This window comes from Panthera uncia, assembly GCF_023721935.1.
Source record: "Panthera uncia isolate 11264 chromosome C1 unlocalized genomic scaffold, Puncia_PCG_1.0 HiC_scaffold_4, whole genome shotgun sequence".
NCBI classification, from domain to species: domain Eukaryota; kingdom Metazoa; phylum Chordata; class Mammalia; order Carnivora; family Felidae; genus Panthera; species Panthera uncia.
The window spans coordinates 42077180-42102434 of record NW_026057585.1 but is presented as its reverse complement, the minus strand read 5'-3'; the positions used below and the strand labels follow the sequence as shown (position 1 = coordinate 42102434).

Genomic DNA, 25255 nt, shown 5'->3' with positions numbered 1-25255 from the left:
GTGCTGTAGTTGATTAGCAGTGTCTGTCTGAGGAGAATGTGGGGGTCTGAATTCGGTTGAATGATGAAGGTTGATTGGTAATCAAATAATTACCACATGATTTGAAGTATGCTTCAGAACAAAGTGCTCTAAAATCTTCCTGGAGGGTCAGGACCATTTCATAGGAGATTACACTTAGATTTGGTCTTGAAGAGTGATTAGCAGTTTTCCTAACAGAGAAAGGAAAGACGAAGATGTTCCACGAAGGCAGAAGAGCTGGTGCAGCTAATTTGAGGAGAAAAAAGAAAAAAAGGAAATTAATGATCGTTGATTGCCTCTTATGTGCTGGACACTAAGCTAGACCCTTTTATGTATTATCTCATTATTTAATTTTCAAAATGACTTTAAGATTTTACAGATGAGGAACGTGGACAAAGAAAATTAAGATGCTCAAAGTCATGGTGTAGGGTGAGATTTTAGTTATTGGGGCTCTCAGGGAACTTTAGTGGTAGCTATGTAGAGGGACAGTATAGATGAGGAAGAGATGATTGGGGAGGGAGGATATCATTGGTTTAGATTTGGACTATTAAATTTGAGTTGCCTCTGGGACATCTCAATAGAGAAGGCTTGTAGGCTGTTGGGAATAATGGCATTGACTGATCTGTTTATGATAAAAATATATATCAAAGACTCACTGATGACAGACCTTATACATGTATTTCTAGGCTTCTGCTTAACAGTGGATATCTTTCTGCCTTTGCTATTCTAGCACAGGAGACCATAAGTAATAAACTAATATACTTTATGTTTCATGGGTGATTCAAATTACTGCCAATGCAATATGAAGCCCAGAATTGACGGGGAAACTGTCCTACTTTGAAATTCACCTGTTCTTGGCACAGTACAATTTATTATCACCAGGAGGCCTGTGCTCTGGCAAAACTCTACTTGTGTTCAGCAAAGACTTTTGAATATATATGTTCCTCTGCCAGGGTTCAACTTCAACCTACGAGAGGACAGTGTCTATTCCCGAGGGAGATGCTGGGAGGTGCCACAGTTGACATCTGTGTATGGATGGGTTATAACATGCATGTGTGTGCAGGGTCACCTAGCCATGTCAAGGAAAGAAGGCTTTCCAACTTCAAAAAGAAGGAAAAACACCCAAAAGGCATTTATGTTGGCAAATTCCAATGTCCCGGAGAACTCCCGGACTCTTTGTTATTCTTTCTTTGTGCACTGTGGTTATGGCTCCTTTAGAGTACAGGGTAAGGGATAGGCGTTTAAAATAATCCTGATCCCATTCCTGATTCTTTTTATTCTCTAGGATGATGATGATGATGATGATGATGATAATGGTGACGACAATGATTTTGATACCACCATACTTCATTGATTTTAAAATGTTTTTTTTTTCTCATATCTAAGAGGGAGGTGTCTTTGTATACTCCATACCACCTTGCAGTCACTACCAGCCTGCAACAAAGCTAAATTCTCCCAGATAGGATTTGCGTTGTTTCAAATGGTCACCTGGGGATACTACCAACCTGAGACCACTTTAAATTGAATTATTTACTGCGATTTTTCTTGAGTCATACCAGTAGTGTGAAGCTGTATCAAAAACCTGCATGAGTACCTGCCTGTGGTTCGAATTCTCAGGGGAGACTATTTTTCCTTTCTCTTTTCTTGCTGTGCCTTTCTGAATGGCAGCTTTATTTCTGGAATATTCTAACTTTAAGGAAATCTCATTTTGGTGTCTTGGCTCTTTGCAGAGGTCTATTATTAGACTTCCCATCTTGCTTTTCTTTCTTACCATATTTAGAGTAACTGTGTATCTAACAATTGATGGTATCTTAGAGTTGATGAAATACTGTTAACAATAAACGCTAACATTTACTGAGCACTTTCCCTTTGCCAGGCAGTGCTTTTAGGGTTCTTCTTATGTAGTAAATCATTTAAACCATTAACAATCATAGGGGGCGCCTGGGTGGCTCAGTCAGTTGAGCGTCTGACTCTTGATTTCACCTCAGGTCATGATCCCAGGGTCCTGGGATTGAGCCCTGAGTTGGGCTCCGCAAAGAGTGTGGAGCCTGCTTAAGATTTTCTCTCTCGTATGATCATTAAAGCTTCTTCTGGGGTGCCTGGGTGGCTCGGTCGGTTAAGTGTCCTACTTCGGCTCAGGTCATGATTTCGCAGCTCGTGAGTTCGAGCCCTGCATCGGGCTCTGTGCTGACAGCTCAGAGCCTGGAGCCTGCTCTGGATTCTGTGTCTCCATCCCTCTCTGCCCCTCCCCTGCTCACACTCTGTCTCTCTCTCATGCTCTCAAAATATAAATAAACACTTAAAAATATCTAAAAAAAAAGATTTTCTCTCTCTCTCCCTCTGTCTCTGTCCCCTGCTCACATGCTCTCTCTTAAAGACATGCTTTCTCTTAAAAACAAACAAAAACCTGTTAACAATCATATTGGGTAGGCACTATTATTTCTCCAATTTTAGGTGGGAAAACAGGCACAAAGAGGTTAAGAACAATGTGCCCAAGTTGACATATATTGACTCATTTAGTGTAACTTGACCACCTTGAGTCTACAGATAGGCTGCTGGTGAGAATCTGTTTCATCTTTGTAAAGTGCTTGCTGAGCACAAGTCTCTCCTCTCAGAAAATGTGTCATCGTCCTTATTACTACCACAGGTATCCTTCTGTTACCCACGTCTCATTCACTGAAGTCGGATTCTAGCTTTAAGTGTTGTCCAGAGACAAGAGTTGGTTTTCTTTAAAAAAGTGCATTCTTTAAGTCTTTTCATTATGTACCCTATAAAGGATGTTGCTTTAAGCAGGTTTGCTGCCATTCAGATCTGCAAGCTTCCAAGCAATTCTCAGAATACTCCAGTTCTTCTTACTTCATTTATATTCCCCCATCCTAACACTTTCCCCCACCGCCCCACCATACCCACGTCAGATCTACAAGCGAGGGGAATTAAGAGGAAAAAAGAAAAGAATACTTTGTGTAGAAAACATATTTCCCCTAATGATCCCAATTTGAAACTTTTCAGATAATTTACTGCTTAAATTTAGAAGAGGATACTTTTTTTTAATTTTTTTTAATGTTTATTTATTTTTGAGAGAGATAGAGTGCGAGTGGGGGAGTGCACACAGAGAGAGGAAGACACAGAATCCGAAGCAGGCTCCAGGCTGTGAGCTGTCAGCATAGAGCCTGACATGGGGCTCAAACTCACCAGCCACAGATCATGACCTGAGCCGAACTGACTGAGCCACCCAGACGCCCCAGGAGAGGATAATCTTTAATCCTCAATCTTTCCTTGTCTCCTTCATTCTTTTCATTCTTCCACACATATTGACTGAATATCTTCCAAATTCGAGAAGTTGTGCTTGAGGGTGCTCGAGATGTTTCTCAGATGTTGTTCACATTCTCAACGACTGATTGCAAACAAAACTAGAGGGGAACCTTTCCCTTCCCCCAATCTCTCACCCCCGCCCCCGCCCCACCTCCTCCTTTCCTGTTTCCTCCATCTTCCTTCTCCATCCACTCCATCTCGGCTCAGTCTCATCCATGACCTGGAAGCCAGGGAGGGATACAGGCATTAAGGAGGAGACACCATTTGAGTGGAATTATTTGTGAACTTGTAGAGATGAGGATGGGTAGATGCTCCCAGTGGGGAGCAGTCTGGACAACGTCACAGGACCTGGGTAGCAAAGGAGCGTTAGAGAATGGTGAAATGCAAGCTTGAAACTGGGAGGCATGAAAGGACAGAGGGGCATGAGACTTCCAAGCACCCCCACTTCCCTCTCTACTTCACTGATTACAGGGAGAATCCTTTGGGGTGATGGGTCTGAAAGTGTTTGTAAATATATATGCTGTACAATGTTAATGTCCTGTAGATTCACAGAAAAAGAAAGGGTCCCCATCATCATTGTCTTCGTGGTTATCATTCTTGCCTTTATCGTGGTGCCTCTGGGAATGACCTCCTCCCTAATGGCACCAGGATCCCCAGACTTTATCCTTCTGTTTACTAAACACCTTGAAAGTAAGAATTTGATTCTAAGAGATGAACTCATCTCTGCAAGAATGAAATATGCCAAGCAAATGTTTGCAGAAACCAACAAAGGCCAGTGGGCCATTAGGTGACTGAAAATAAAACAAAATCACTTGCCCTGGTTACCTAATCATCTTCATTGTGTCTGCTTATGTAGCACCTCCCTTCCCTCTACAGAATGCCAGGGGTATGGAGAGACAATAACAGGCAGACTAGGGGATATTTGTTCCCCTAAGTTCAAGAATTTAATGAAAAACAGAGGTAACTTCAGGGCCATCTACTCCAATCTCTGATGTTCTTATCATGAGAACCTGCCCTTTGGATTAAAATTCTCTGTGTCTATTGGCACAGCCACACTGAGAGACTTTGCTTTCTGGGCCCTTCATTCTACATACTCAATACCAATCTTCAGCTCTATCTTATGTTTCTGAAGAACTTTGATTCCTTTCTGCCATGTGAAAGGGCATGTGCTGAAGCAGTACGATAAAGATGAAAGGCAAAATGGGATAAACTGGTTTTATATAATTTTTCAAAATGAAATAAACTCAAGTCAATGTAGCCACGATTGTATTCATTTGATATTTTAGCAGTTTGAAAATCAAATCAGGGCAGAAAACCTAAATCCCCTCTGCAAATAAAATAAGAAAAAAATGTGTAGGCACACAAAAACCTCATTGACGGTTTTCATTATGGTTTTAATATAGGTGTCAAAGTTCAGTGTGACCTCTTATCATGTCATCTTGACAGACTTATAATGCTCAGGTTAACTTGAGCTTCTCTGCAGTGTTTACAACTATAGGGAGTCTCCTTTGGGGAAAAAAAAAACCTGAAGAAATTTTGGCCACTTACAATTTTTCCCTAGGATTAGCTTTTTGTACAGAATAACATATGACAGTGGTGCCCACGAGAACTGTATTGCCTTGGTTTCCGTTTGTGGGTTTTGTAATTCTTGCTGGATTCTACCTATGTCTGATGGTGACATGTTGCCATGGGTTCCAAATTCTTAAAGGAGGTCACCATACTGAAGGTTGTCTATTACTTAATTTTTTTTTATGAAACCGTCAACATTATGCTGTTTAGCTGCATCTTCATTGAATAAACAGAAAACGGCAGAACTGTGGAGCTAAGAAAGGCATGTCTGTTTTACCATGTTAGTCCCTACAAACTACCTGTAATAGGGCTCCATACCATTGATTGACAAAGGGCACCGAATATTCTGTAGCCGGAGTAGAGGAATAATTGCTTTATTTTCCCTGAGTGCTAACCAACAGTACCCTGAAGTTGTCTTGTTAATACTGGGAATAAAGCCAGAATTAAATTTGCCCACAAATTACTGATTTTGAGGTAAATATAATTACCATGCTTCAGATCAGCCACTTAATTTTCCATATGAATTATTTTGTTTATTGACAAAATGTATTACAAAATCTACTTAGGGCTAGTGCCAGTTTTTAAAATCTCTGAACCACTCCTCTGAGAGTATTCCCTTTGGTATGAGTAAAATGGACAACTTAGTTGACACACATACTAGAACACAGGCTTTGAGTTCAATGCCTGTGTGTATTATTTCCTTGCTCTGTGACCTTGGGCAAGTCACTCACCCTCTCTACATCTCTATTCCTTTGTGTGGAAAATGAGGGTTACACAAGTATTTCTCCAACTAATTGCACTCATTAAATATTATCTTCTATTAAGACGGTGATTGGAGCACCTGGGTGGCTCAGTCGATTAAATGCCTGATTCGATTTTGGCTCAGGTCGTCACCTCCCATTTTGTGAGTTTGAGCCCAGCATCTGGCTCTGGGCTGACAGGGTGGAGCTTGCTTGGGATTCTCTCTCTCCCTCTGTCTCTGCCCCTCCCCCACTCACACTCCTTTGTGCATGCTGTCTCTCAAAATAATAAGTTTTAAAAAAAGATTATGATGATTGTTCATACATATACACTATATCTGGACTTTAATCCTAGTGCCCCTACTAGGACAAGGACAGCCAGTTGCTAAAAGTATCCATTGCAGTTCTCATATTGAGAATTTAACGTCTATTAGTGATATCTGATGATGTGGTGCATGTTGCTCTTGTCCTTGTCTTTCCAACAGGCTGTTTCCCACCTCCTCATTCATTGACCACACCATGTCCAGAGTGAACTCTCCAAAATCAAACCTGATCCTATCTCACACTTAGACCCCTTCTTTGGTTTCTGTGGTGTAAGTCCAGATTCCCTGGCATGATATACAAGACCTTCCACGATCAGATTCCTTTCTGCCTCTCTAGGTCCACTCCCTCCGCCCTCCTCAAAGCCTACTCTCAAAGTGTATTTCTTTTAGGTTATCACATTTTCTTCAACAGCTTTATGGATTGTGAAGTGCTGCTTATTCTCTCATGTTGACCTTGTTTGGCATTCCCTACTCTCCTAGATGTCCTCAATGATTTTATCACCAGCTGTGCTGCCTAAGTATGGACTCCACGAAATTAGGTCTGACCCTCTTGTTATCACCTCCCTTTCCTCACCCCCCTCCCAACAAATGGGTGATATTTTCTCCAGAGTTCACTATAGTTTAATAAGCAGGATCCAGTTTGTTGATTCAATAGATAAACAGAACAAATGAAGATTTTATCTGTATACTCTGAGCTTTGCTAATTCATCCTTGTACAAATGAGAAGCAGCTTTATTGTATTTTGGGAGAACCACATTTGGAGCTTGGCCAATGACACAAGGTAGAATTAATTTCATGACACAATTTCTATATGGTAGAAGAATTTGTATTTGATAAGGTCACACATACGCAATGGGTAGGCACTCGTCAATGTGTGAGGTGTTTGAGTACTGATATAAATAACACAGTCAACCCAAATATTTGTTATTGGATAAATGACAGCATATGGACAAAAATATATACAGTTTTACCCTAGAAAACAACTACTTCAGTCATTAAATAATACTATTTAAATAAAAAATATAGCTTTATACTATTGTTTATCATTTATGAAAAGGAAACAAAACATCTAGCAACTGACTATATTAAAAGATAAAGATTTTATCTTGAGGTTAAAGGCTAATTCTGTGGTAGAAAGAATAAAAACATACAAATGTTAATATAGCTTGCAAATTTGCTAGGTACAAATATTGGCAATTGTTTTCTCCCTAAATCATGAATTCTCTGTGGATTTTATTTTGAAATAGGTATTTCTGTTATAAGTCTGATAAATGATATTCCAACTCTAAAGAGCAAGCAACTAGAATGCCACATTTTTGATGCATATTTTTGCAGCACAGAGGGGATTAAATTCTAAATGTCTCAGCTGTTAAAGGCCCCTTCAGACTTGCCCAAAATGAGGAACAAAGGAGAGAGCTTTCCCTAAAGCAATTCATCAGATCTATTTGGGCACAGTGACATTCTATCAGAGCTTGTGTGGTTAAGTTGCACTGAGTGGTTCAAGGGTGTGCAGCTGCTTGGAACATTTGAGAAAAAGATATCTCCAAGTTTTCTTCATGCATTCACATGGGCTGGCCAATTCTTACCAACTGGCTAATGGCCAACAAGGCTCTGACAGTTAGTAGTTACATCATCATAATAACATCTCCCATTTTTGAGTGCTCCCTGTGTGCCAGAACTGTGCTCTGCATTTTGCACCTGTTGTGTCACTTAGAAGCTGATACTTCTTCCTTTTTTTTTTTTTTAAATAGGCTCCATGCCAAAGGCAGAGCTTGAACCCATGACTCTGAGATTGAAAGTCACATGTTCTACATTGAGCCATCCAGATGCCCCTAACATTCATACTTCTTATCTTAAAGGAATGACCTATCAAATGTAATGCCAGTTTTTGCAGTACGAAGAGTTTGTCAGAGTGAGTTTTACACATTATAAACTTGATGAGTACTTACTGTTGTTTTTTCTCACCTAGTTGCTGGCTGTTGGATCTAGGAGAGGCTCTGATTACTTCAGCAAGGCAGCAGTGATCACTTCCATACACAGACTGTTAGACCTAGAACACATATAAAAAAGTCTTCTCCTTGTCTGAGTGTTGATGGACTCGAAACAATTGCTAGAACAAGCCACTGATGGAATAAACTTAAGTTACTGGAAACAAGGCAACGTGGATGGCAATTTCAAATAAGAGATGAAGAATATTTAGAATTATAAAGCATAGCACTTTTATGCATTTATCCTTTCATTGTCCTAATGTTAAGATGGATGGGGCAGATAATTGCATCTGACTGAGTGTATCTGGCTTACTATATTTTGTGTTATGGTTTGCACCCTGTCTGCTTCCCTACCATCATCTTCCCCCACATACCGTCTGTGTGTTCTTTTTACCAAGAGATTTGCAAATTTCTGACCAATTTAAGGCCTTAGTCTATGCTGTTCCCTCTGCTGGAATGCCCTTCCCATCTCCACTTGTCTAACTCCTCCTCATTCTTCAGGACTCCATTTGAATACTGCCTCCCCAAACAAGCATTCCCTGAATTGTCCCACCCACAACCCTTCCCACTTCCTCTGGGCTGGCGCAGTGCCCTGTGTGTACCTCTACTACCTCATTTGATAGGTGACATTACACATTTCTGTTTACTTGCCAGCTGCTCTAAGGTGTATCTCTCTGGAAGCTTGAAGCATGGTCTGTCTTTTATGGTTTTATTTCTCCTTTTCAGCACCTCACCAAATCTACACAGAATATGGGCCCAATGAGTGCATATGACTTGAAGGAATAAATACGTTCATATGTATCATACACATTTGTATTTTGTTACTTCCCCAACTCCCCATCCCTCCCCTACCCCCCACACACACACACACATTCTCACTGCCTTCTGGTGTGGTAGACTTTAAAAAGCCTCATCCACGGTTTTTATTGTAATTGCTAAAGCTCAAGGTCACGATTTGGCAGGAATGACTGCTAGAAGGATGCACATCAATGCTGTGTCCTGCTGTCCTTGCTGTCTGGAGTACAGGATGTGTTTGAAATTATACCTTTTCTAGTGAAATTTCAGGGTGGTTTTATATCAGCACTATGAGAATGCTTTCATGTTAAATAAGAATGTTGAAACATAAAGAAAGGCAAAGAATCAGGTCCAGGCAAAGCCTGAGCTATGAAAGGAACACCTCTGCCCACCGCAGAATATGATTCCAGGTCAAGCACAGAGGAGTCTGTCTGGCTTCCACTCTCCATTTGCTCCCCTTATCCTCTCTGTGCTCATTACTTGGTTCCCTTTGATGAAACATGGGAGGCAGACATGGATTACTAGGGAGCAGGCTTTTACAACTGTGATCTCGTTCCATTTTGAAGTTGCTCTCAAAATGGTTGATTTATTTTCCTCTCATGTATGCATTATGTATGTGTGGCTATGCGAGATCTGTGAATTCAGAAAGGCCCTCTGTACCTTTGTCCCCAAATCCCTATCCATGCAATGTAGTGCAGCAACCAGTAGAACCAGAGAGCCACGCAGGGCTTTGGAATAGACAAAGACACAAATCCCATCTGGGTCTCCTTCAAAGAAAACTGCTGTTTTGCAACAAGCTACCGGGTGGCGATAAAAAAGGTTCTTACCTGTTTACTTAATGGGTGACTGGCCCCTTTGCTTTTATTTAGCCATCTGTTCTGGTCTATGTCCCTTTAAACTTGTAAGATCCATCACCTCATTTAAGCTGTTACCTTGACACATTGCAATGTTGTGGACATAATGATTCCACAGAGGAGCAAATTAAAACAGTTTTTCATGATTAGAAGGTTAAATGAGGTAAGGCTGTGGTAGTTAGTGGTGAGATAAGGGGTTTTGAGGAGGCAGAACTCAAGGGACTTGCAGGTGATTGGAAAATTAGGCTGGCTAGACAGAAGGACGGGGCTTTTACAAATTACGGAGCTGAGCAAGAGCTAAGACCTCCTTTGGGGTCTCTGACTTCTGGGGGGCTTTAGTCTCCTGTCCTTGCAGAGACTGTGATCATGGCCAGGGAGGAACAGGGGCCGGCTTTGGGTTTCTTTTCTACTTTGGGACATTCTGTGAAGAGCAAAACGAAGTTTATTCACTAAGAAGTGATAAGCTGGAAACACAACAACATACATCAGGTCATTCCTGGATAGTTATTTGGCTTCCTTTAAGTTTGAAGAAGAATTGAGGGCCAATCCCAGCTTTGTGGAGGAATATCTCTTTGTGTCTTCACCCTGGACTTCAAGGCATGGCTGTTCCTGACATCTGCCCTCTGCCCTGCTCTTTCTTCTTGCTCTAGACCTGACCCTCCACCTGACTCCTGGATGGCTCCATTCAGGTGACCCACCATCTGGATAAAAACTAGGACTTAGGAAGCCCAGGGTTTTTAAATCATTTCGTACCCTTTTAAATCATTTCTTACTCTGACTGCTCTGGTTTCTCCTAATATAAACAGTATTCTTGTAGTAACATGGACTCAAAATTTTCCATCTCACCTCTATCCAATCAGGAGCCATGTTCTCTGCTTACCACCTACGTTGAGTTTCTCATATTTTTTCTACCTTTGTACTCCCCTTGCCACTGCTCTAGTTTGCATCCCTCATTACTTTTGTCCTAGCCAGTCAGAATAGCCTCCTAACTCATTGCTGTCTGTCTTTAGTTCCTCCCTGCTTCAAAACATTTTAAACAGTGACGTTTGATTATAACTTATAACAGTTATAATTATAATTATAATTAAACAAGCAACAAACAAAACCTCCTTTGGTTTTCTATCACCTACCACCCTCGATAGACCTCTCAGCTTGGTGTTGTAGGCAGTCCCTAAAGTTATCGTTTGTTGTTTCCAGCCTTTTCTCATCCTCTGTGCCCCAGGAAGACAAAGTTCTGTGTAGCTATGAATCACCCCATGTTTTCTTGCCTCCTTGCTCTCTTCCCTCTACCTAGAAAGCTTCACTCACATATCTCTACTGATTAAAATTCATGCATTTTATCCAGCTCAATCTCAAATACATCTCTGCTTTCCCCACCCCAGTCAGATGCATTTGCTCTCGTTCTTGTTCCATGGCAACCCATTAAGGGGGATGTTCTTAAGCTGCTTCGCATGGATTTTTTTCCTACTTTTATTGTTAGCTTTTTGAGTCTTAACTTTTGCATAGCCTTTCACAGCACAGGCAGCTTCCTGCCTGTAGCAGGTGCTAGATATAGAAATAAAGTAATTGCTGATAATTTGTCTACAAGGATGGGAAAAATCCATTTATTCATTCACTCAAATATTTCGTGGGTGCCTACAATATGTAAGGCAGTGTGTTATGGTCCTGGGATCCAGAGATCAGTATGACAGTATATTCTGGTTCTCTAGGAACTCGCAATTAGATGGAGGAAAAGTCATATAAATAATTATGCAGTGAAAACTGTGCAACCATAGACGTGCCTTCAAGGTATGGGAGTGCAGGACTCTGTTAGGTTAGACAGGTTGGGGTGAAGGGATGGTGGTGGGAGGCGATGCAGCAGTTAGGAAGGGTTTCCTACAGTTGGGAATGTCTGATTTGCGTTTCGAAAATTGAATAGAAGTTGTCGAGGAATGTGGGGAAGTAAGGAAGGGTAGGAATGGAATGGAAAGATAATCTAAGAAGGCTTCTCTGCTTGTTCTCAGAGGCTGGCTAAAGCAAACTGGTCACCAAATGATTAAATTCTGTCTCCAAATGAAATCTCCTAAATGACACAGTCCTTTTATCCCTTTGAAAGAAAAAGAGAGGGAGATAAAGGAATCTCCCTCTGTGACTACTTTTGGTTGGTAATCATTCATTCATTCATTCATTCTTCTTCTTTTTAATGTCTTGTAGAGAAAGTCTATGATTGCAGTGAGCTTCATAGCAGCGTTCCTCTTCCTGCTGGTTGTGCGCCTTGTAAATGAAGTGAATTTCCCACTGCTGCTAAACTGCTTTGGACAGCCTGGCACAAAATGGATACCATTCTCCTACACATATAGGCGGCCCCTTCGAACTCACTATGGATACATAAATGTGAGAACACAAGAGGTAAGACCTCAGAGGGTTTCCTAGGATTTGTGGATATCCATGGTAACAGTTTTTCTTTAGGAGCAAAATGGTTTCCAATCACTGAACTTACTCCCTCTGCCTCTCCAAGCTTCTTTGGGTCCCTGACATCTTCTGTTTTCTCATTCTTAGACATTGTGACATACACATGTCTAATGTCTGCTGCCCCTCCTACATCAAATCTTCTGATTTTCTAGCTTCATGTGGAGTTGAGGAGGCAATTACTTGTTTTCCTGGTGTTTTAACATCCATCTCTTTCTATTGCAAAACTCTGGTCAGCAATTACCAGCTGGAGAACTGGCTGGCTTTATTTCCTGGAGGTCAACTTGTTGGGGGCAGCTCTTTGTAGAACGGCAGAGAAGCATTTATATTCTTTAAAACTCTGTAATCCTTAGACCTGGAGCTAGAAAGGCCAAGCTGACTTTAAAATTCTCCGTGGTTGCCGAGATAATGGGATTTAAAGAGTTGCCAAATTTAAAGGGGTTAACATCATTTAAATCCTGTAATCACTGAACCTCTAAATCTTTGTAGCCAGTCGGTAGCACAGGAGAGGATGGAGGTATATGGACAACTAGAAAGTATGCTACACTTTTCTAGTAGCACTTTTGCAAGCCAAGATTTGCATTTTAGAGCGAAGTAAAGAATTTGCATTTTAGAGCCAAGTAAAGAACCTCCCAAAATGTGTGAAGTGTGTAGAAGTGGTTAATGACATTGTTTTTACTATTTGTTTCTATGGAGTGCGGTAAATGTGAGGTTACTATTCCTAGATGCAGAGTCCAAGCCTGTTTGATTGTTGGTGACAAGGGTACAAGTCATCCGTATGTCTATGTCACTGGGAAGAGTTTTGGATCAGATCCCATCAACAGGTCATTTTGTAAAAATACTAGAGAGGAGGGGCTCCTGGGTGGTTCTGTGGGTTAAGCGTCCAACTTCGGCCCAGGTCATGATCTCGCAGTTCTTGGGTTTGAGCCCCATGTCGGGCTCTGTGCTGACAGCTCAGAGCCTGGAGCCTGCTTTGCATTCTGTGTCTCCTTCTCTCTCTGTTCCTCCCCTGCTCATGCTCTGTCTCTCTGTCTCTCAAAAATAAATAAAGGTTAAAAAAAATTTTAAAAAAATACTAGAGAGGAAACTTAGGTGTAGAATGCTGCTACTGTCCTGAGAGTTATTCTTAGCATCCGGGGAGGGACACTGAATGCTGGCTTGATCTGTCATCTTGTGTAGGCAATATCATACCTGAGTCACTGCTTCTGGCTAATTTGATTCTTTGAAAATTGTTTCTGTACCTGCAGGGTTTACAGGCTTTTTATTAGACCTTTATAGTAAAAAGAAGAAAGCACCATTAATAACATATAAATTCTTAGGAGTTTTGCTTGATGTTTAACCTTTAATTGGTTTTAAATCAATTTTTTAAAAAGTGTCCATTGCTTGAATTTGTTGAGTGTCCTAATAAATCGATTACCTATATAAAAATGTATCTCTTAGAGAATAGTTTGTGTCACTCTTGTCTTTTGGTACTTTCAATTTTGGCTGTCATTGAATATTCTATAACTACTGGATTGTGTTGGTCATTTCACAGGTGCCTATCACAGGTAGAAAATGAAACATGTGAAAAAAGTGTCTTATAAATTACTCTTGTGAGGGAAATCCCACCAAATGTTAAAGACCCTTTCATTTATCCAAATATTAATGGCTTCGGGGCACCTGCGTGGCTCATTTTAGCATCCAACTTTTGATTTTAGCTGGGGTCATGATCTCAAGGTTGTAAGATTGAACCCCATGTCTAGCTCCACCTGAGCATGGATCCTGCTTAAGATTCTGTCTCCCGGGGCGCCTGGGTGGTTCAGTTGGTTGAGCATCTGACTTCAGCTCAGGTCATGATCTCACGGTCTGTGGGATCAAGCCCCACGTCAGGCCCTGTGCTGACAGCTCAGAGCCTGGAGCCTGCTTCAGATTCTGGCTCCCTCTCTCTCTCTGCCCCTCCCCCCGCTCATGCTCTGTCTCTCTCTCTCTCTCTCTCTCTGTCAAAATAAATAAACATTAAAAAAAAATTTAAAAAAGAAAAAGATTCTCTCTCTCTCTCTCTCTGTCCCTTCCCTGCTCCTGCACGGGCATGTGCACACACTGTTTCTCTTAAGAAATAAGTAAAAAAAATTATATATATATATATATATATATATATATATATATATATATATATAAAATAAACAGATATATATTATATATATTGGATTTTGGACTGTTACTGGAAAACTGACCTGAGGATGCAGTTATTTAATTAACCACATCAACCAGGCTACCCGTTGAAATTCTGTTGGTATAGTTTTTATTTTTTTAATTTATTTTATTTTATTTATTTAGTTTTGAGAGACAGAGGGGGGCAAAGGGAAATCTTAAGCAGCCTCCACACCCAGCACAGAGCCACACGCGGGGCTCAATCTCATGACCGTGAAATCATGATTGAGCCAAAATCAAGAGTCAAAACTTAACCAACCGAGCCACCCAGGCACCCCTGTTGGTATTAGTTTTTTAATACAATGACTTTACTAAAGGATATTGATCATTTATTTTGCTCCTGCAGAGGATCTATCTTGGGAGGAAGCATAGTTACTGGAAAGAGTTTTTAAGCCTTGGAGGCACACAGGCATGGTTTACGTGCCAGTTCTGACATGCAGAAAGTAAGCATGACAACATCAACTAGCTAAGTTATTATAAATGCCAGATTGGTAAAAAAATTAAGAATCTGACAATAGCAGATGTTGGTGAGGTATAGAATGACAGGAATTCTTATGTACTGCTAGGGGCAATATAAATTGGAACAGCCACTTTGGGAAAAAGTTTCCTGTTCTTGAGTAAAGTTGAAGATCTGCACACACCATGTCCCAGTGTTTCCAGTCATTGATGTACCCAGGGGAGACACTCATGAGCATAGGCACCAGGAGGCATGGACCACGTGTGGGGCAGCATTATTCATGACAGGAGGAACCTGGTAGCAACTGAAATGTCTCTCTGTAGGAAAATGGCTTAAAATTGCTCTGCATACCCTGGAATACCACACATCAACAGCAATGATGAAACTGCAGCTACGTGTGACACTAGGGGTGAATCTTGCACAAGCAATTTTGAGCAAAAATGCAAGAATAATAGAATACAGAGTGTGATTCCATTTATAGATCACAAGAAAAGGCAAAACTAAATGATGATGCCTAGGGACATATATAGGAGATAAAACTACAAAGGAAAAAAAAAGGTAAGGAGATTATCATTGTGGAAATGAGAAGAGCAGTTACCTCAGAGAGATGGACAGTTTGTGATCAGTGTGGGTTGCTGGGATGTTTACAGTATCCTGTCTTTCGATCCAGTTGGAAGTTACGTGGGTGTCCACCTTATAATTATTTATTAAGTGTGTGTTCATGTTGTTTCATTTTTATGGATTTCTATTTCATATTAAAAAACTAAAAATATATTCTGAGCCCAGGTAGGATATTTATTGACCAAGAATCACACAGAGCACCTCACCTAATGTACAGCAAGAGGTAACTAAAAAGAAGCATTAGGGCATTAAGCTATCTAAAACAAGAAATATTTGAAATAGGCAATTTCATCTTATGTAAAGACAAACGGATAATATGGGTAACTTACGTGCATGATAGACAGAGAAGTTCCATATTGTAACATGAGAGCAGGTGATGAACAGAAAATTTTGCATGGATGTTGAAATATAATATAATAACATCCAAAGAGAATGACAGATTTTCCTCCAAACTCAAACAATTTTAGGCTACATTGGGAGGAAAACAAAATTTTGTGGTTCCCTACCTCCTTTTTCATGATTTCATCTTTCCTTCTCACAATTCCACCCCACCCTCACCCCCATGTCTGGGCTTCAGTCTTACTCCCTGATGCTCTGTATTCTGGTCCTCACCAAATAATGATTTCAGATGCAATCCTTCCCAGAGATGGTTGTATTTAAATAAGGCTTGCATTACATAAAGGAAGAAAAAGTCTTCAAGAACCAAAGTAACATAGCTTAAATGGTGGGTGGTACACTTGATGTTACTGTGCAAACAGCTTCAATAGTGACCCTCAAACCTTGCTTCAAAGGTAGCTACATACTCCTATGTTCCTGTTCACTCTACTTTAATCTGGAAGAGGGTCAATAGCCATGGCTTAGCTAAGTAAGTAGTCACCAAGCTGATGTGTTTATTTTTAAATTTTTTTTTTCAACGTTTTTTATTTTATTTTTGGGACAGAGAGAGACAGAGCATGAACGGGGGAGGGGCAGAGAGAGAGGGAGACACAGAATCGGAAACAGGCTCCAGGCTCCGAGCCATCGGCCCAGAGCCTGACGCGGGGCTCGAACTCACGGACCGCGAGATCGTGACCTGGCTGAAGTCGGACGCTTAACCGACTGCGCCACCCAGGCGCCCCTAATGTGTTTATTTTTAATATCTTGGTCCTTGAGGTTTTCTCAGAAGAAAGTACAAGCTTTCTAGAAGCCACCAGACTTCCAAGAATTTTTAAACATGTAGACATGCCAGCAATAATTTCCAGACCTAGAACATCTGCAAACATGATTATTGTTAATGATGGCTTTATTGCCTGATGCTTTAGCTGGACCAGACATCGCTGCCATTAAGCAAAAGTTTTATGAGTGAAAATGTTTACAAGAAAGAATATCTCTCCAATACTGTCTAAAACAATGAGGGGGTGAGATGGCAGAATTTGAAGATTTAGTGGACATTGAGGAGAGCAGGATTACTTGGGAGCAAAATCTGATTCTTTGGTTATATTTAAAATAAGATGAACTCTGGTCCCTTTGGCTTGGCACAAGTGGAAGTGTAGGCAGTCTTATAAATCTGTGACAGCCTGTCCTGAAGGCCTCACAGAGAATAAATTATACTCTTTTCAAGCTTGGATTAATGTTATCAATTCACCTAGTTCTTAAATGACCTATTCTCAAGGGAAGTACAAGAGGTAAAAGTACAAGGAATACAGGAAAGATAACCCGGTGGACTTGCTTATATTTTATTTTTATTTCTTTTTAAGGTTATTTATTTACTTTGAGAGAGCATGTGTGCAAGCGAGGGAGGGGCAGGGAGTGAGGGAGAGAGAGAATCCCAAGCAGGCTCTGCACTGTTAGCACAGAGCCCCATGTAGGGCTTGATCCCTCGAACCCACGAACCATGAGATCATGACAGGAGCTAAAATCAAGAGTTGTACGCTCAACAGACTGAGCTCCCCAGGTGCCCACTTGTTAAATTGTTGGAGTATTTTTTTCCTGATCTAGACCCATAAGAAAGCAAGTTTTGAAAACTATGAAGACTATTCTAGTGAAGTTAAATTGAAAGAATTAAAATACCCTTCCTAGCAAAACAATGACAATCTAAATAATGCAGTTGGTGATTGCCTCCCCACCACCTTCGTTGTCCCCTGGCCCTTCTCTTTCTTACCCAGTACAGGCTACAGTTCTTATCTTTGGGGGAGGGGAAGTCTTGAGAAGCAGAGAAGTAAAATGAGTTACAACAAACAGGGTGAGTGCTGAAATTCTGAAAGTCCTTGCTGGCTGCAGAACCCAGAATTCCTCATCAATACTTACGTGTGATCTGACAGTAACCATGAGGAAGTGCCAAACTGAAGTTTGGACCCAGGGAGATTTAAGTGTCGTAGTAGGCCCTACACTCCCCCTGTGTCCACCTCACTTTAATTCCTGCCCCACTAGCTGCTCAGATTTGCCCTTCCACGTCATTTACTGTGTTAGTAAAGCAACTCTGCATTTTAATAAGACTGACTTTGGGGGACCCCAGCTACAGCATTATGGCAGAGTTATTGTATTATTATTTGACCTTGGACATGGTTAGAAAGCATATGATACCCAGTGTTTCCAAAAAATCCCTATCTATGCTTGGCAATAACCTATGAACTCTGCTTTCTCCTTGATGCAAATGTTAATGATTTGTTTTAAATTAATTAGTTGTGGCAGATAGAGAAGGTGTAAAAGCCTAAGGTACCGCAGGGTTTGCTTCAAGGCAGCTATTGTTTCTCCCTGTTTGAAATCATGGCAGATTTTGAGGGAAGAGAAAGGAAATGAACTTCAGGCTAGATTCTGTTTAGTTTCTAGACCATGGATTTAGTCATTGTGTTGCCTTTTTTGTTGGGTGACCTGGTGTGAAGACATTGCTCAGAGCAAGCAACCTGCAACTTATTTGCATTAACTACTAGATAAGAGAATCAAGTTCTAGCAATCAATAGGATGCCTGGCCAGATCTTCCTGGTGATTGGTGGGGGTGACAGATGTCTCCCTCACGTCTGATAAGAGAATATAGCATGCTAGAGCTGCAGAGGATTTCTGGTATTTGTGGTAGAGTGCTCTTTCAGGCACCTAAAGATGTGCTAAGTGGAGAGAAACAGGATTTCTGGAACATAGCGATCAAGTTGTAGGGCTGCATATTGATTTGCTTAACAATTTAATGAGGCCGAAATATGCCTCTTTTAAAAATGAGAACATTTTAAAGCCTCAAGTAGACTAAATAAGAATACTTAGGATCAGTTGCTGTGACAGACAGGCCGCACTAGCCTAATTAAAGATGTGCATAACATATTGATGTTGCAATAGAATTTCCTGAATTGTGGTTATAGCAACAATTAAGGCGCATAGCTGACTTTCTTGGCAATAAAAGCACACACTCCACAAATTCAAATAAATGTACACATGTAACTAAAGCTGACATGAATAGGCTTTCTATATTTGGGAATATAGGCTTTGGATTTTACATAAGTATATTGAGAGCAATTATATGCAAATGAATGTTCCAAAAGTTTAAATCTGATCAATTTAATTGTTAATTAAATTCTGAATATTCACATTTGTGTAATCATAAAGCAAAAGAAATTTCAACTATCAAATTGTTATAGAAAAGGAAACAACTAAATTAACATACCATAAAGATTACTTATTTGGCATGTGCATATTGGATTCATCATTTTTAAGATAATTTATCTTTTTCCTAAGTATGAGGGCATATGTATATTGAGTGGAGAAGAGATTATGTTTCTCAGTCCAGTTGTGAAATAGCAATTCCCAAAGAATGTCTGCATCTCAAGGCCACCTATACTCCAGTGCTGAATGGGAGGGACAGACATAACTGTGCTCTTGGTGTAGGAGAAGGATTTGGATCGGCTGGAGAGAGGAAAGAAAGCAGAGCTAGGGAAAAGAGCAAGATTCAAAGTTCTGAATAGACACTGTCCATTTTCCTTCAGCTCTTACCACTCCCATTTGGCCAAGTGTACTACACCAAAAGTCAAGGTAAATTCCTAAGGTCTGCGTGGATCATCACCTCCACCTCACACTCCATTGATCCATTTCTTATCTCTTTCAGATTCTATTACCCTTGTTGCTAATCTCTTACCTCCTCATTTTGCTTGGCTAGTTACCCAGTCTTTTCGTTTTGTTTTGTTTTAAGTTTATTTGTTGTGAGAGAGACAGAGACAGCACAAGTGAGAGAGAGGCAGAGAAAAAGGGAGAGAGAATTCCAAGCAGGTTCCATGCTGCCAGTCTAGAGCCCAATGTGGGACTTGAACCCATGAAGCGGTGAGATCATGACCTGAGCCAAAACCAAGAGTCAGACCCTCAACCCACTGAGCCACCCAGATGCCCCTAGTTACCCAGTCTTGGAGTGCTCTTACTGTGGTTCTGCTGTCCTGAAAACTATATATGGGGTCTCTTCTAATAATGCTTCCTTCTGTGTTCCCTGACATGGGCATGGTATCCCATGCCCAAGAGGTCCCTGAGGCACTGCCATAGGCCTGCATGATCCTCTGACTTTCCAGAGAAAGAAATGAGACACATCTCTGGACAATAAGTAGGCCACTCTGCCTGGAATGCAACTTATTGTAGGGAATAAAAGATAGAAAATGAATTTCATTGGGTAATGATGATCTAGGATATAAATGGGATCCCTGAAAAGGGAAAAACCACACCCATACTTGGCAAAACAATAACACATACATTATATACATACATTCATATTCATGAAACAACATATACAAATATACAAAAACACATACATATATATATATATATATATATATATATTTACATGCTTGCAATCTATACATACACACATATGCTTACAGAACAATTTATACTTTCTTAAATATAAGCACACAGACTATATGCATATATACTATATTAGATAGTAAAATGGTTAAAATATGTGGTTAGCCAGTTAGGTGTATGTGGTATCTCTTGGGCTTGTCTACCCTCTACCACAATCCCTCCCTTCTGATGAGAGGGGTGAGCAGAAAATTCAGGCTAGTGATTAGCCAACCAAGTAATTGGTCAAGAGATAGACACATGACCCAAGATGAGCCATTTTGAACTCTTCCCAGATTTTATTGTTTTTCTGGGTAATGCTGTGCTCTCTCCTTTGGTTTTAGAGCTGTTGAGAGGTGATTCTATAGGTGGCAATGGCTGTGTTCCCTGGAGAGAACGAGACTAAGACACTGAGAGAAGCAGGAATCAGTTACAGGGCTAAAGCAGGGGCATGAACAAATACTCTAGTGCTGAGACCAGTGGTTCTTGAAGCCAGTCTGCCTTCCTCTGTGGTTTGGGCATATAAGCTAATAAAATCCCTCCTTTTTATGTGTGCTGGTTTGAACTATGCTGATTTGGTCACTTGCAACTGGAGTCCTAGCTGATACATATGTTACAGCTTATAGTTATTTTACAAGAACCACAGCCAAACATTCTGAAGCTCATCTTTAAACAAGGTGTTGCCTGCAGGATGAGAGGAGCTGTCTTTCCAAATCCATACTTCAAAACGCAGGGAGGCTGTGCACGAGGGGACACGGATGTCAGTCAATCAGTCAGCTCAGGTGTCCACAGAGATGCAATGCTGTATATCTTCCTGCTCAGGGACATATGTTCAAGAAACTAGCTTGCTCTTTTGAGGGAGGAGAGTGAAGGTCACAATTTCCCAAGGTCGTCAAGCCAGAAAATGGCCAGACAAGACTGAATACTTACTGAATTTCTAGTCTTACTCAACTGATAAATCATAAAGTTTTATTATAATCATTCAGATGAAATCTTCCCAATTGCTACGAGGCATCATCAGTCAAAATAGATTGATTTTCACTTTACAAATCACATTCGTTATTGATGAAAAATCCATTATCACAGTTTTCAGTGTAGTAATTGGTTCCCCAGGAAGATATAGGGAATTTTATTCATGATCAAACCTTAGGTAGATAAATGCCCATTTTGCCAACTGCTGTGTTAACACACTTGAAAGGGGCCTATTAGAAGTTGAAATTCATTTGCGACAAGCAAAGAAACATAAAACAGGGGCGCCAGGGTGGCTCAGTCGGTTAAGCATCCTACTTCAACTCAGGTCATGATCTCACGGCTCGTGGGTTCGAGCCGTGTGTTGGACTCAGTGCTGACAGCTCAGAGCCTGGAGCCTGCTTCAAGTTCTGTGCCTCCCTTTCTCTCTGCCCCTCCCCCCACCACTCATGCTTTGTCTCTTTCTCTCTCTCTCTCTCTCTCTCAAAAATAAATAAACGTTAAAAAAAGTTTTAAAACAAATTGTTTTAAAAAAGAAAGAAAAACCAAACAGCGCACCCACAAAAAAAAGCACCCTGATTTGAGAGTTGAAATAGGTGATAGAACTACGGCCCCAGTGGTAAGGGTTTTCGTTCAGCTTTCTCAAGTTCCGGCTAATAGCCTGACATAATGACAAGCACAAAACCACTCATCGAGTGGCAGTTAGTATTCACCATGAATATTCATCAATCACCACATATTTAAGAAGGGCTTGCTCAGTTACAGGCCATGTGCTAAGGATTCACAAGAAACCGCACTTAAAAAAAAAACTAAAATTGGGGTTCACAAGGAAGAGAGTGAGATAGACACAGTTACTAGTGTCCTCGAACAATATCACCTAAAGGGCATTGACATTTCAGCACCACAGATTTATTCCACTGCTGTTAAGAATAGAGAACATTCAAGTAATTTCAATTAGACAATTGCACTCAATGTCTGGAAGATAATTTGTCACTAAGTAGATGGCATCAAGTTGCAATTTCTCCAGCCTAATCATTTTCCAGAGTAGACTTACAAAGTCTTACTTATGAAAGAAAGATATTTATTAAAGAATTTTCATTTAAAAAGCAACTCTACAGCTCCTGTGTCAAATGTTATCCCACAAGGCTTGGGAAATGGCATATTTGGCTAATTGAGCAATCTGGCTAATAGAAACATTTTACTATTTAACCAATAGATTATTGATTTAAAAGGAAAATGCAACTGGGGGTACCTGGGTGGCTCAGTCGGTTAAGCGTCCGACTTCGGCTCAGGTCATGATCTCGCGGTGAGTTCGAGCCCCACATCTGACTGCTCTGACAGCCCAGAGCCTGGAGCCTGCTTCGGATTCTGTGTCTCCTCCTCTTTCTGCCCCTCCCCTGCTCATGCTCTGTCTCTCTCTGTCTCTCAGTAATAAATAAACGTTAATTTTTTTTTTTTTTTAAAAGGAAAAGGAAATTAAGAGTTCTGGTCTAGCAATATAGCACACTAAGATAGCTGACAGTTCTCTTGCTGTAACACCAGGACCTGCTGGATAAAATAGGATACCTTATTTAATGCCCAGCTTGTCCTTGCCAGAGAGAATGGAAAGAGAGGTAAGCAAGAACACTGATGGTGTGTGGTTTCCTGGGGTTTTATTAGTATCAACAACTGAGTAATATCTATCCTATAGGAACAGAAGGCAAGACCTGGGTCCAGGAAAGCAGAGAGTCAGAGCCCTCCCCACCCCACGTCCCCTTCCACACACAGACCTAAAGCTGGGCCTTTACGAGCTCTGCCCTAGTGAAAGGGGAGGCTAGGACTTGAAAACTGGCACAGAGAGCAGATAAGGAGACTTATTTATATCTTCGGTCCTTGGATAACAAAAAATTATCCCTGGAAATGCAAAATGCTAGACCTCTACCCTAGTGGTCTTCTGGTTTGAATTTTACTACTTACATTTCCAGGAAAGCTGCAAGATGAGAAATCACCCCCAAATTTCATCTCTAGCTAGTGATAAACGGGCGAAGGGGACTAAAATTCCTCTGGAGGGAGTTCCCACAACTCAGACACAAGGGAGTCATTAAAAATTATAAAACACAAGGAAACAGTCTGGTTAATGTGAATAGTCACAGTTGATTATAACGTATTTTCCTATACCTAGTTGTGGTGTTATATAATAAGTGTGCATTTGCTCTCTCGTCCTCCTCCATGGAAGAATTCTCAGTTCCAAAATCTACCTGGTTCAAGGCATTTGGGATAAAGGATCATGGACCTGTGTACTTAAGCACTTCACTTGCCATTATCTCTTTCAGTCCTTACAGACTACCTACTATTTTACTGATTTCATTAATTTTGCAAGGCCCCAAATTGGTGATTCTGTGCCAGTGACTTTAGTTGTCCTGTGAGGGCAAAGGCAGAGGCTGAGATTGTACTGGTCAGAAGATTTCATTACATGGTTTCATAGAGGGTTCGTCAGTTCATCAAGCTAGAAAGGTCATTGGGTCACACTTGCTGAATGCACTGCATGCTGGGCACTGTGCTAGGCTCTGGAATTGTAAAGACAAAATACTTTTTGTCGAAGAGTACAGAGCAATTTTTCATAATGTTAAATGATGGTAAGTGAGAGGAGTTTTTGTAGAGGTTTGTTTCAGCTCTTGAAGTGTAGACCTAGAAAGAAGATTTGTAGGCAAGAGCGCAAAATATTCACTGTAGTGATCTATGTCTGCATGGTAAGTTTTAGGCGACCTTTTTCTTAAGCATGCTTTCTAGTTTTTCTGCACTGAGCATGTATTGTATTTATTACTAGAAAAAATTACTAGAAGTAAGTATTTTTAAAGCAGTATCCATCTGTGAAACACTTCAGAGCTGTTTCCATCATCAAAAAAATAGAATTTAAAATGTGTAGATAAATATATTATTTGGAGTATTTTATTTCTTATTTTTTTATTTTAGAGAGAGAGAGAGAGAGAGAGAGAGCACAAGTGGAGGAGAGGGACAGAGAGAGAGAGGGAGAGAGGGAGAGAGAGAGAGAGAGAGAGAGAGAGGGAGAGAGAGAAAGAGAATCTCAAGTAGGCTCCTTGCTCAGTGCGAAGCCTGGTGTGGGGCTCAGTCCCAGAACCGTAGGATCATCACTGCACCAAAATCAAAAGTCGAGTGCTCAACGGATTGAGCCACCCAGGCACCCCTGTTTGGAGTACATTAAAAGTGAGTACTCTCCTACTCCTTAAGTATAGGTTGCTTATAGTGACTTCCTTCCAAAGAGTGCAATATGGAAAAGGGAAAAATAGTAATTTTGCAGTGGAGAAACCTGACAAACACCCTCAGCCAGGTGAACAAGGTCAACATCAATAGTGTTAAATCATGTTGGTAGTATGTACCCTTGGTGTGATGCCATGAAATGCCACTTTGGCTCTTTGATCATCTCCCAAACCCATAATCCCTGTCTAATTATGAGAAAAATCCCAGACAAATATAAATTGAGGACCATTCTGCAAAATACTGACCAGTACCACTCAAAACCGTCAGGGTCATCAGAATCAAGGATGGTCTGAGAAGCTGCCAAAGGCAAGAGGATAGGACTACTAACTGTAGGATAGGAGATAAGACTACTAACTGTAATGTGATATTCTGGATGGGTTCTTGGAATAGAATAAGGACATTAGGTCAAAACTAAGGAAATCTCAATAAAGCATCGACATTAGTTAATAATAATTTACCAATATTGGTTTATTAATAATAACAAATGTATCATGCTAATATAAGATTTTTTTAATGTTTATTTTGAGAGAGAGAGAGCGTGCACAAACTGGGAAGTGGCAAAGAGAGAGGGGGATAGGGGATCTGAAGCAGGCTCTGCACTGACAGCAGAGAGCCCAATATGGGGCTCGAACTCATGAACTGCGAGATCATGACCTGAGCCAAAGTTGGATGCTCAACTGACTGAGCCACCCAGGTGCCCCAAGATAAGATTTTGATTGTAAGGGAAATTGAATGTGGGGTATATGGGAATTCTCTGTATTGTCTTCTCAATTTTTATGTGAATCTAAAACTGTTCTAAAATAAGGAATTGATTTTTTTAATGGCATTAGATTTTCATCCTGTGTATCTAGATGGTTGGAATTGCTATTAACTGAGATGAGGAAGACCACAGAAAGAGGTGGTTCAAAACAATTCGAAATGTATACTATTC

At 40.6% G+C, this 25255-nt stretch overlaps 1 protein-coding gene across 2 annotated transcripts in view; it reads left to right on the top strand.

The window, feature by feature from the left end:
* The window catches only part of ST6GALNAC3 (ST6 N-acetylgalactosaminide alpha-2,6-sialyltransferase 3), a 535521-nt gene that overhangs the window by 217436 nt on the left and 292830 nt on the right, over window positions 1–25255 (top strand). For both annotated transcript variants that reach the window (XM_049616990.1, XM_049616991.1), the window contains exon 2: window positions 11793–11987. In XM_049616990.1, the coding sequence (XP_049472947.1) occupies window positions 11793–11987 (195 nt within the window). The remainder of the gene's footprint in view (window positions 1–11792; window positions 11988–25255) is intronic.